Raw genomic sequence first — 13,427 nt, forward strand, 5'->3', positions numbered from 1 at the left:
TGGGCTGACTGCTGTGAGCTTTGAGTGAAGTTGTTGCATTTGGATAAATGCTGCTGCATCTTTGTGGCATTCTTTACATATGGCTTTGTACAGTGTTTGCACATGTACACAGTCTTTCCAGCTTTAATACCTGGGGTAAAATGCTTCCACACATCCGACGGTAAACGTGGCATTGTTCTATGCAGAGAAATAAAGGGCATTCGTCTCTGTGTCGAACTGCAGTCGATCAGCACGATTGCAACAGGGTGAGTAAATTTTTCCTGATGCTCCATGTGATGGAAGCATGACCTGTGCACGCACGACGCAACATCACCAATAGAGGGAGCTAATCGCTCATCCACTCATCCAACCAATTAGGACACATTTGTTCACAGTCACACACAAAACTTGTAATTATTAAAACAAGCCAAGTAAGAAGATGAACATATATTGATTAAGAAATTCCTTAATAATTAAGATTCTATGGGGGAGAAATTGGGTGAGTAGCGCCACCTGTTAGCGCCTAAAGAGGCAGTCAGTGGCTGTAGCGCCACTGGCTGCGTCTCCCGCGATATTCAATAGGGGCGCTAATGGTGGCGTTAGGCTTTTGCGCTGCACCGTCACCGATGACGTCATCGGTGTGCGCAGCGCCCCATTCGTGCCCCGTTCGCGATATTTGGTAGCGAATGCCGCAGTTGTGCCGCTCGCTACCCGCGCCCGGTTCACAGGGCCTTACTGTGCCGGCAGCGGCGCAAGTTAAGGTGGAGGTGCGGGGCAGATGCTTTTTCGGCGGCCGCCTGCCAGCACCTCCGTCCCCGGCCTCCTAACCCCCCCCCCCTCGCGGCATTGCCGGCTGTATCCCGAGAGCCCGGCACTTCTCCTTGGTGCCGGGCTCATTTGCCGGCACTCGCGATCGGGGATCGCGCTGTTGCAGGCACCTCCCCCTTAACAGTGGGAGGAAGGCCTGCAGTACCGCAGCGTGCCGTGCCGCAGCGTGTGGCGCTGCGGCACGTTGCGCTGCGATAATCAGTTTCAGCGCCCTAAGAGGGACGTGGAGCGCCTTGAGCCTCGCCCTGTGTCCCTCGAGCGTCACTGAAACTGAATTTCTGGCGATCGGAATTACTCCGATCGCTGCGCTAAATCCTGCGCTCAGGCGACTTTTGCGCCACTTTGGCGCCCCAACCCAATTTCTAGGCCCTTCTCTGTTAGTAATTTTAAGAGAGGACCTGTGAAAAAAAATGAAAGAAATACAAAAAAAAACAATATTATGCTAGCATGTGCTTTTTTGGACAAAATTCCCAAGCTAAACTTCCCGTGGAAAATTTCTGGAAATTTACCAGAACCTTTCCACCCCTTCGTAACCCTACCAATAGTCCTCTCCCTAACTCAGGGGCAGAGGTCAATTCAAGAGTCCCAGCCACCACCCCCGCAGAGATCTACTAACTCAGACAGCACAGACTGGGGATAGAGCATCATTGTTTTACGGCTCAGCTAGGTATTTCCTTTACCAGATAAGTTATCGCGAGAGTCTACAACATTTAAGCAAAAGATATTATCCATTCACTTTTATGGAAGCCTGTTTATTAGATGTAAATTGCTCTGAGACACTTGGACATATAGCTGAACAATGTGAATGTAGCAGCAGATTAATAACCTCAATCATTACCTCTGCAAATCCCTATCTAACATCTATTCACGACAGTCTACTTACTGTAAATGTCAAGAATTCTTCAAACTTTAACACAATTACACAGGAAGACATTCCGCAATAAATTAGCTTCTGAACTACAGCACACCCATCAGATTCACTGATTCCACACTCCCAGTGGACAGCAGTGCTTGAAGGGAGCACGGAATGGAGAGAAGGCTGCAAGGCCGGGGTGCCGATTCCTCATCCTGCATTCCCTCAGAGTGCAGGAGGCCAGAATTTACCAGTGAATTCTTTCAGTGAGTGAAAAATTGGGGAAAGTCAGACACACAGATTGCACTTTTTAATGCCATGGCTTAGTTCTCAAATGGTTCCCAATTCACATATGGACCGGGGTCAAGCAAGGCTGTGTCATCGCACCAATGCTCTTCTCGATCTTCCTTGCTGCAATGCTCCATCTCACCCTCAGTAAGCTCCCTGCTGGAGTGGAGCTAATTTACAGAACAAAAAGAAAACCTGTTCAACCTCCGTCGCCTCCAGTCCAGATCCAAGGTCGTCCCAGCCTCTGTCATCGAGTTACAGTATGCAGACGACGCTTGTGTCTGCGCACACTTGGAAGTCGAACTCCAAACCATCGTCAACACCTTCACGAAAGCGTACGAGAGCATGGGCCTTACACTAAACATCCGTAAGACAAAGGTCCTCTACCAACCTGCCCCCGCTACACAGTACTGCCCCCCCCCCCCCGCCGATTATCAAAATCCACGACAAGGCCTTGGACAACTTGGACCACTTTTCATACCTCGGAAGCCTACTGTCAACAAGGGCAGACGTCGATGACGAAGTCCAACACCGCCTTCAGTGTGCCAGTGCAGCCTTCGGTCGCCTGAGGAAGAGAGTGTTTGACGACCAGGACTTCAAACCCGGCACTAAGCTCACAGTAGTAGTAATACCCGCCCTGCTGTATCCCTCAGAGACATGGACCATGTACAGCAGGCACCCCAAAGCACTGGAGAGGTACCACCAACGCTGCCTCCGCAAGATCCTGCAAATCCATTGGCAGTGTTCTTGCTCAGGCCAACATCCCCAGCATCGAAGCTTTGACCATGCTCAATCAGCTCCGATGGACAGGTCACATCGTCCGCATGCCCGATACGAGACTCCCAAAACAAGCGCTCTACTCGGAGCTCCGGCACGGCAAGAGAGCCCCAGGTGGGCAGAGGAAACGCTTCAAGGACACCCTCAAAGCCTCCTTGAAAAAGTGCAACATCCCCACCGACACCTGGGAATCCCTGGCCCAAGACCGCACAAAGTGGAGGAGACGCATCCGGGAAGACGCCGAATACCTCGAGTCTCTTCGCCGGGAGCAAGCGGATGCCAAGCGCAGGCAGCGCAAGGAGTGCACGTCAACCCAAGCACCCCACCCACCCGCCCCTTCAACCACTGTCTGCCCCACCTGTGACAGAGACTGTAGGTCCCGCATTGGACTCATCAGTCACCTGCAAACTCGTTTTTAATGTGGAAGCAAGTCATCCTCGGCTCCGAGGGACTGCCTGAGAAGAAGACGACGACGACGACTTTTTAATGCCACGGCTTAGTTCTCAAATGGTTCAATGGTCAAATGCACCACCTGGCAAGGTGCAGAGTCATTTCAAATCAGGAAGGCTACTCCTTTGATGCCTAGACTGCAAACAAGTTAGCTGACCTCAGCCAGGCTGACATTCGGGGCAATATAATTAACCATGGTGCCCTTGGACCAGAGGGGAGTTTAAAAAAAAATGGAGCAGCCAAGGGTTTCCACTCCCCACTATCTGGTGACCATGTGCTGAAAAGTGTGTGTGCTGCGAGTACGGGATTAGGTTCAACTGTTGCTGCCCATCACAGTTTAATAACCTGTCAGCGATCATAAGTCAAGGCTCACATGTTGAGAACGGCCACTTGGGTGAGCTGCCAAAGGGAGGGCTACCCCAGCACCAGTCAGTACCTCCAGGAGGAGCGGGAAGATAATTGGGGGGTGGGGGGGGTGGTGGGGGGAAGTGACCGCATCTTGTCGGGTTTACCAACACCCTTAATGGAGCTGAAGATGGGACATCTACCAATGGAATCTCTTTCAGATGATAATTTCTCCACTAAGCTTTCGAATGCGCGCTTAGGATCTTTACAGCACGAGAACCGGACATTTATTATGCGCATGGTTTGTGTTCTTATTTGGCAGCCCAAGTGTTGGAAGGCAGCTGATTTAAATTAAAAACATGTAAAGAATCGCACACATAGCAATTAGTCACTGGGAAGCTGACACTGCTCAGTGACAGCAACGGATAATTTTTGCGCAACTGATAGTATGATTAATTTGGACCAACGGGTAGCAGTTTAAAAAATACTTGCTTTGTAATGAGATATTGAGCTACATGCTGGTACACAAACGCAGCAAATCGAAAGTGGAGCAATTGCATCTGCTTACCTGACTGGATGATGAGTTTAGCACATTCATTACAGGGGAACAAGGCCACATAGATCGTGCATCCCTTAACGTCAGCAGAGTTCTTGTTCAGAATCGCATTTAATTCTGCGTGACAAACTGGGGGAGAAAATAAAAAGGCATGAGAGAATTAAAAAGAAGATTCATAAGCAAAGCAGCTAGCACTCCAATTAATCCTCATCTGGTCACACTCGATCTTTAAAGGACAGGGCTCTCTGTCACAGCTGGAATTAAATAACCAGTTCCCTACGTTCTTGTTAGAGATCAAGGGGCTCAGAGGACACTATAAACTGCAAGAGGCGGCAACCTAAAAAAAACAAAATCACTCCCGTTTTCTATCCTGCTTTCTGGCAAGCAGAAGATTTGTTCCATCGTTTACATGTGATGGCATCCACTGGGAAATCATTCTGATGTAGTCACTACAATTTGATCAGCAAGTATTAGGACTATCGGTCAATATGTATTATAATGCTTTAACATCTCAGCCCACGTGCGTCAGCCAGTGGTTCAGTTGGTACCACCCTCGCCTCAGTCAGGAGGGTTGTGGGTTCAAGTCCCACTCCAGAGACTTGAGCACATAAAGTTAGGCCAACACTCCAGTGCAGGGCTGAGGGAATGCTGCACTGTCGGCGGTGCCGTCTTTCGGATGAGACGTTAAACCGAGGCCCCGTCTGCTCTCTCATGTGGACGTTAAAAGATCCCATGGCACTATTTCGAAAAAGAGCAGGGGAGTTATCCCCGGTGTCCTGCAAGTCCTTCGTTTTCTTTCATGTCTCAGACATATTTTCAGCAGGTTGTTTGTCCTTCTATATGATGGTAAAACACATAACCACACAAAAAACCAACAATAACGATCTCCAGCCAAAGCAATTTGAATCAAAGTTTTTTTTCCCCTTGGGTCTCCCCAAGCCATCCTTAGGGGGCTAAATTCAGTTGATTTGCGCCTCCCGTTAGCACCCTGGGCGCAAATCAACTAGCCCCTGGGCGCGGTGCCACTAACGCCTCCCGCGAAATTCAGTGGGAGGTTAGCGGCGGCGCTAACCGTTAGTGCCACGCGGCGCTGCGCCGCTGGCGATGACGTCATCGCTGTGCGCAGTGCCCCGCTCACGCCCCGGCTGTAATATTGGGTGACGCCCCCCCGACTTACTGCCAGACGCTATGTCCGCCGGGGTCAGGGGGCGCCTACCTGCGCCTGGGGCGGCGCTAGTTAAAGGGGAGGTGCCGGGCCGCCATTTTTGTTGCTGGCCGCCTGCCAGCACCTGCCCCCATTGCTGTCCCCGGCCCCCATGTGAAGCCCCCCCCCGCGGGGTGCCGGCTGCTCTCCGTGAGCCCGGCACTCTTCGAGTGCTGGACTCGTTTGCCGGCACTCCCGATCGCTGGTGGCCCAGCTGGGCGCCGGGACGCGCTGCACCAGGCCCCTCCCCTTTAAGAAGGGGAGGAAGGCCTGCAGTACCGCAGCGCGATGTGCCGCAGCGCATGGCGCCGCGATATTGGCTCGCAGCGTCCCAAGAGGGACACGGGGCGTTTCCAGTAGCGCCCCTCCTCCCTCTCGGGGCGCGACCTGGGAAAATCGGCCACGGGGGTGTGGCAAAGGTAGCGCCCCAAAGGGGGAGCGACTGAATTTTTACCCCTTAGACTTCAGAGGAGGTGGACAGATAACCAAAGTCTAGACACTAGGTGGTGGGCAAGAGCAGCCGAGGCCAACTCGCCCTCTCTTCTACTGCAAAAGGCCAGCCCTCAGCACCTCTTCAATAGCGCAGAGATCAGGAACTCCGTTCACCCAAGGAAGCTAGTTCTACTCACTCCAAAGTGCTGCACTAGGCAAAATATTTATGTACTGGTTCACACTTTTGACTGACAAGCCTTTGTGTTTTCTTGGTAAGCTCCTTCAGTACAGCACTGGAGTGTCAGCCTGGATTGTGTGCGCAAGTCTCTGAAGTGGGACTTGAACCCACAACTCAGAGGCGAAAGTGCTTCCACTGAGTCACAGCTAGCTGGGATGACTGGGAACACTGACGTTTGTGGTTCTGCTCAACACACCATTTACTTTCTGCCGTTAGTGGTGCGAGCTCCATTATGTAGCAGGAGTCAGGAACACCAAAGAGAGTCCAAGCGAGGGTTTCCACTGTGTTGTGCTGTAGACTGCTGCAGTCTGAACGCTAAAACACAAGACTAAGCTCAGACGAGTGCACTCTTTCCTCCCACTCCCCCTTACTTTCCCAGGTAAGCAGTTAACATTACGGTTGCCACCTGGATACAGAATTTCCCCTCCCCACCCACCCCCATCAAACATTGCCTTTGGCTGCCATTTTATTAACCAATATGGTGACCATTTTGTTTTTAACATATTGCATGTTGAAGCCTTCAATGCGCAGTATTAAAAAAGTCACTGTATTGCTGGTCAACACGGTCGACAGCGCTAATTTCAAAAGAACTAGCCAGGTGTCAACATTCTCAGCTTCTTAGAAACAGTCAACACACAATCGAGTGGCAGTAGAAGGGGACTTATCTTGTCTCTCTTTCCCCTCCTCCCCAACCTCACGAGTTTACCCAGCTTCCCACAGACGTGCCAATACTTGCTCTGTAGGGGAAGTCTTGAGTGTCAGCGCCGATAGATTCAGAAAGTCTGTCAGCAGTTCAATGCTGCAACCACTGAAAGCTCCCGAGGATTGTGGCTGTGAAGAAGGCAACAACAACAAAAAACACACACACAAATACACACACGCCCGCCTCAGAATATATGAAGGCACCGACTCTTTTTGTAAAAGCAACTACTAATGGCATTTTAAGACAGCCAAGAAAAAGTAGATATCATTTTTCAAAGTCTTGCAACATTTATACCAAGCCATTAACATTAATGCAGCTTTATCTCTTCACGGAAAAAAAAATCCCAAGTGATTTCCAACAGGGATGGTAGCTCCATCTATCTCTGCAGCTTTATTCTTCCAGCGCGGCTTGAAGAACTGTGTGAGGCTGCTAAATCTCATTGCACGGCGTGCCAGTTTTAAAAGAAAGCAATAGCAACTTTACAACTACATGTACTAGGCAAGCAGCTGGAAGAGATGGGGGAAAATGAAAACCACAGAGCAGCTGGAACTCAAAACATTTTATTCAAATGAGGCGTTAAGTAAGCACTTAAAATTAAGAGCACATTCCAGATTTTCTCCAATTACAGGAAACTCTCGATTTACCGGCACCTAAATAACCGGAAATCTGTTAAAATCTCGGCAAAATTCAGGAGTAGGTTCAGGTAAGTTTTACTTCATATTAGTGGTCGTTCCTGGCTCTGTGGCCGTGTAACTGGGGTTCCTGCACTTGTTGCTAAGCAACAGGGACGCCTGGATTTGTTGCTGTGTACGGAGCTCTCGTACCTTTTACTATACCTCTCTGTAATCCGGACTTTTTGATAAACCGGCACCACGCCGGTCCCGTTGGTGCCGGATAATAAAAGAGTTTCCTGTACCTTATGCGCAAATTTACTATTTAAAATTGTAACTGGGGACAAGGGGGAAAATTTAGCTGGCATTCACGGTTTTCCCCATTTCAAAAGCTGGGGGGGGGGAAACCGAGAGGTGGCAATGCAATGCCCAGCCAGGTACTCCCAGCTTCCACAGTTCAACAGGTCTAGTTACCCTACTCTCTCGCTAACAGGGGGGATAAATCGCAAATAAAAGTTATGTCTTAATCATTTGTAGATTAGATATAGAAAACAGAAACAAAACAGCCGCACCATGGCGGTCGATAGGTTATGGAACAAGATCTCATCGGAGTGGACCTAAAACCAATTTTGCCACACCCAAAGACATTGGCCCAGTATTTGTCGGAGCATGCCCAGTTAGTTAGTTTCCACAATTCAGCTTGAAAATATTTTGCCCCGCAAGTTGCTGGAATTACGAGCTGATAATTCAAAGTCTTGCAACATTTATACCAAGCCATTAACATTAATGCAGCTTTATCTCTTCACGGAAAAAAAAATCCCAAGTGATTTCCAACAGGGATGGTAGCTCCATCTATCTCTGCAGCTTTATTCTTCAGTCTCTGAAGTGGGACTTGAACCCACAACTCAGAAAGAGAAATAAAGAGAGGGAAAGAAAGATTGGATTGAGAGAGGGGGGAAAAGAGACAAAAAAGGAAAAGATAAAAATTAAAACTGTTAAATTTTTAAATCCCCAAGAACAACCTGTAGGAATGAGACTCCACAGTTTCAATTGTTCCCTTTCTGGGCCAGAGAGGTTGAGAAGCATTGCAGGAACATAAATCTCATCATTGAAAAGGAACATACACGGTTAAGTAGCAGCCCTAAATTTAATTGGCAATTAGCGTGCAAATGCAGCAATTCCTTGAAACTCACGGAGAGATTGAGGTCGCGCTCCCGTTTTCACAAGGCACAATTCGTCCAGCAATTTGTAGCGATCCGCAACTCACGGGGTAGCTCTTCCTCGCCACAAATTGCTGGACGATTTACACATCGATAATGGCGAACGCCGTTAAACTTGCCGTTATTTTGCCAGCAAAGTCTGGTCCATTGTTATCGGCCACATTTCGACGCAGCGGGTAGAGGGGAATTTGTCCTGCACCAATCATTTTACCGAGTTAGATAATAAACAAGTAAACTGAGAACTTACTCTTGGATTGACATCACTAAAACAGATTGGCCTAGAAATTCACTAGCCTTAGCGCCGCTTTTGAGGCGCTAGAGGGACTAGCGCCAGAGTTATGGCCAGTTAAAAAATTCCCTGGGGCCCTAAAGCGGCGTTGCACTGGTAGCGCTGCGCCGGCACCGATGACGTCATCGGTGTGCGCAGCGTCCCGGTTGCCATGCCGACGGGCCCCAGCGCCGAAATTCAGTTGCGGCCGCCTCGCCCGTGGCAGCCGCAACTAAGACTCTGGCAACAGAGTCCAACATGTGTTTGCGCTGGCGCATTAAAGGCCCCGCGGCGGCCGGCCGCTTTCCCGCCGGCCGCCTGCCCGCAGCTCCCTCCCCGGACTTCTCCCCCCCCCCCCCCCCCCCCCCGGAACAGATGCAAGCCCGGCACTTGTCCGAGGTGCCGGGCTCATTTTTAAACAGATTTGCGCGGGCCGCGGCCGGGTGCAGGCAGCTCCTCCTTAACGGAAGGAGGGGGCCTGCACTTCCCCAGCCTGCCGCACCGCATCGGGTGCCGCAGCGCCGGAATTGCGGCGCTAAACGGCAGTTAGCGCCCTTTTCCAGGCGCTAAGACCCTTCAGTAGCGCCGGCAGCCGTTTGGGCGCGGCGCTACTGAATTTTTGGCGCGCGCAGGGGGACTTAGCGCCGGCACTAACTTCCGGCGCTAAAGCCCTGGCTAAGCCAAAACCCAATTTCTCGGCCATTATCTAGCCATTATCATGCTGCTGTTCTGACGAACGGTCATCGACCTGAAACGTTAACTTTGTTTCTCTCTCCACAGATGCTTGACCTGACCTGCTGAGTATTTCCAATATTTTCTGTTTTTATTTCAGATTTTTTTTATCACATTGCTGTTTGTGGGAGCTTGCTGTGTGCATATTGGCTGCCGCGTTTCCTGCATCGCAACAGTGACTGCACTTCAAAAATACTTCATTGGCTGTAAAGCGCTTTGGGACGTCCTGAGGTTGTGAAAGTCTCTCTCTTATTTTTGACTGTAAAGCTTCCAATAGTATAAGCACTTCACTCATCAAAAAGGAGTTAGCCACACTTTGCGACTGCCCTGCTCCTTAATCTGGGTGACCTGCTGAGAAAAGTGGCAGTGATGGACAAGACTTCCAACCTGGCAACAACAACAAAGAAAAAGGTCACCCGATTTGCCATGTCTGCAGAAAGCTACGCTCCAGCCGCAGGCACTGACCTGAATTCCACCCTTCCAACACACCGCAGGTTGAGAGGTGTGCAGTTAGAAATCCAACTCGCCATAAAATCTGATGCGGCAGTGTCCTCTACTGGCGATAAGAATTAGGCAACGGGCAAGTGAGACAGAAGAAAAGCAGAATCAATGAAACAAGCAAAGGTGCCAGAGTGTGAGCACAGCAAAGATTAAAAGGGGAAAAATTGGGGAGATTTGCACCTCTCGTTAGCGCCCCGGCTAACGGGGCGCAAATCCCCACGCGCCCGGGCATGACACCGCTAATGCCGCCCGCGAAATTCAGCGGGAGGTTAGCAGCGGCAGCAGTAGCCGGTAGCACCCTGCGGTGCTGCGCCGCCGGTGATGACATCATCACCGTGCGCAGCGCCCCACCCGCAACCTTGGGTTGCGGCCCCTGATCTATCAACGGACGACATGTCAGACAGGGTCAGGGTGGCGTTTCTGCTGCCACGGCGGCGCTACTTAAAGGGCAGGTGTCGGCGATCATTTTTTTTTGGGCCGACTACCAGCACCTGCCCCCTTCCCCTTTTTTCTTCGGGGTGCCTGCCGCGATCATTCAGCCCGGCACTTCTCTTGAGTGACGGGCTGTTTTCCCGGCACCCTGCTCCTGGTGGTCCGGCAGGGCCCTGGTGCGTGCTGCGCTAGGCCCCTCCCCTTTAATCAGGGGAGGGAGGCCTGCAATGACGCGGCGCTACGTACCGACGTGCGTGGCGCTGTTGCACATAGTGCCGTGAAATTCACTGGTAGCGCCCCAAGGAGGGGGAGCGCTTCCAGTAGCGCCCTGCCTCCTGCTTGGGGCGCTACTACTGAATTTATGGCGCGGGGCACTAAATTTTTCGGCAACGTTAGCGCCCCCGGCTAACCAAAATTTTCCCCCAAAATCCTTCCAGATGCTGAAAAGTCACAGGTGAATTTTGCTATGGAGAGGAAGCAAAGCTAAAACACCTCCTCAAAACTGGTTGGAAAAGATAAGGACAAGCAGGAAAGACACTGGTCTTTCATCTCTGGGACATGGATTCAAATCCAGCTCAGACAAATGGGATCACAGTCTCCTCTGTCCGGTGGCCCCAAGGATCACATGTGGACAGGAGTTCGGTGGTCTCAATTCCAAATTGTCCCCAATTTGGCACCAGTAATCACTCACTCTGGGAGGCACACAAGAGGACTGATAAGGGGAAAAGGGACACGTGTCACACCGGTGGGGCATTCAACAACAACTTGCATTTATATAGCGCCATTAACGTAGCAAAGCGTCCCAAGGTGCTTCACAAGAGTGACAGCAATCAAAATTTGACACCGAGCCACAGAAGGAGATATCAGGACAGATGACCAAAAGCTTGGCCAAAGAGGCAGGTTTTAAGGAACGTCTTAAAGGAGGAGAAAGAGGCGGAGATTCTTCAGAGGTTGGGCCTGAGGCACATTCTCGCAATAAAAACAGCAATCATTTATATTTTCATTTCGATACAAGTGGCTGTTGAAGTGGTCAAAGGATTCAGATAGCGCAATAAAGTTGTAGCAAATGGTATAAAATAACCATTTGCATGTCCTGATTTAACAAGTCTTGTTCTTATTAGACTGCACCACCAAAGCAAATTAAAATGGCTTAATATTTAATTTTATGAAAGGTCAAAGCTGAATGGGAAGCCAATTTAATGGGCACATGGCACAGTTATGTTGGATATTATTCATTTTACAGCAAATCTCCATGGCTCTTCCACTGTATTCCTGAGTAAATGCAACATCTGTAAATATTGTTTCTGAAAGTGTCTTCAGACAGAAAGTGTAAATAATTTAGCTGTTTGGCTTTTCTTCACTAAAAGCCCTCTTTTCCCCTGAACCACTCACCACCTACAGGCAATCTAATTCCAGCCCTGTGCCGACCCAGAGGTAGAGAGTTCAAATCCCAAGGCAAGATGTGGTAAGAAAAAAAAAAGACTTGTATTTATATGTACTTGAAGAGGACTAATTTGCAGGGTTGTGGGGAAAAAGCTGGGGTGTGGGGCTAAATTGGACGACTCTTTCAAAGGGTCAACCCAGGCGGCACCGCGGGCTGAATGGTCTCTTTCTGTGCTGTAAGAGTCTACGATTCGAACGTTGCTCTGAGCCAGCAATAATTTTCATGGTGGCCATGTCTCTGGTCTTCAAATTTTTACTTTTATTTTATGCATTGTTATATCCAAAAGACATTTAATTCTACTTTCAGTCTAGTCTTTTGTACCCAAATTTTAGACACATTTTAATTTTAATCTTAGAAAAGACTTTAGTCAAATTTAGCTTTTGCTTTCCATAGATTCCTTCCAGTCTATTCAGGATTTTGTTTTTTCAAAATTTGCTTAGAAAAAAAAATGTTGGACTCTTGAGCAATGTAAAGTCTGTAGGTATTATGGCGAATTAATACACAGACTACAAGAGTAACTTTAACAGGACTTTACTATTCGAAGGTCAGGGCGAATCTGCCCAATAAATCCTGACACAGCACTTATATACCGGTGTGGTCACCGTCGGTATTACAGTATACAGCAGCCAAGATCAAATAGTGCCACACCTAAAATAGTTCTCTTAAAGGGGGACGGTTACATACAATAGTTCTCTTAAAGGTAGAACAGTTACATACACTACAAGCAACACGACTACCTTGGTCCCACCATTGGTGGCCGTGCTTTCAGCTGCCTAGGCCCGAAGTTCTGGAATTCCCTTCCTAAACCCCTCCGACTGTCCACCTCCCTCTCCTCCTCTTGACAGATCGGAGGCCTGCCCTGGAGAAGGGCCTCTGCGGGGGGAGAGTTCCGCTTTCTGCAGAACCTCCGCCCGCAGAAAACCCTTAGAATTCTTACGCCTGCTTTTACTAGGATAAGAGTTGAAAAAAAGTTTAAAAAAAAAGTTTTTTCACTCATTTTTCATTTTAAAATACTTTAAAAAAAGGTAAGTTTATTTTTAGCCCTGTAAAAAACATCATTTTTTTCAAAAAATGTAATTTTCGTTTAAAATATTTAATTTATCGTAATTTCAACTAATTTTAAAAATGTGATTTAAAAAAAAAACTTATTTAATGTTTTAAAGTGTTTTTGGGGTGATCTCCATTCATATATTTGACAGGTCTATCTGTCAAGTGTATGAAGGGAGATTCCCTTCTTTGATTGGCTCCCCATGGCCCACGTGATCCCAGGGAAGCTTGCGAATCGCATGCGCCCCTGGGATACGCAGGCCCAGCGCACTTGGAGTTGGAGAGTCCCAGGAGCAGAACTATACGCACCTCGGGAGCCCTCAGGTAAGTACGTAGATTTTTTCCAGATCGGAGGTCTCTGCACGAGGGAAGCCTCCGATCAGAAAATACGGCCCGTTATATTTATATTTAGACAGAAAAATATTCTTAAATGCATATACTTGGCTATACAGCTCCCAACGCTATCTAAACCCGTCGTGATTTTTAACACCTCTATCAAATCTCCTCATAGCCTTCTCT

At 49.0% G+C, this 13,427-nt stretch overlaps 1 protein-coding gene across 1 annotated transcript in view; it reads right to left on the minus strand.

Annotated features, from left to right (window-relative positions):
- dctd (dCMP deaminase) overlaps nt 1–13,427 on the minus strand; it is a 76,112-nt gene that overhangs the window by 28,990 nt on the left and 33,695 nt on the right. The window contains exon 4 of the mRNA XM_085979267.1: nt 4,089–4,205. Coding sequence (XP_085835393.1) covers nt 4,089–4,205 — 117 coding nt within the window. The remainder of the gene's footprint in view (nt 1–4,088; nt 4,206–13,427) is intronic.

This window comes from Somniosus microcephalus, chromosome 1 (genome assembly GCF_052327205.1).
Source record: "Somniosus microcephalus isolate GS21.2 chromosome 1, FLI_Smic_1.0, whole genome shotgun sequence".
Classification (NCBI taxonomy): domain Eukaryota; kingdom Metazoa; phylum Chordata; class Chondrichthyes; order Squaliformes; family Somniosidae; genus Somniosus; species Somniosus microcephalus.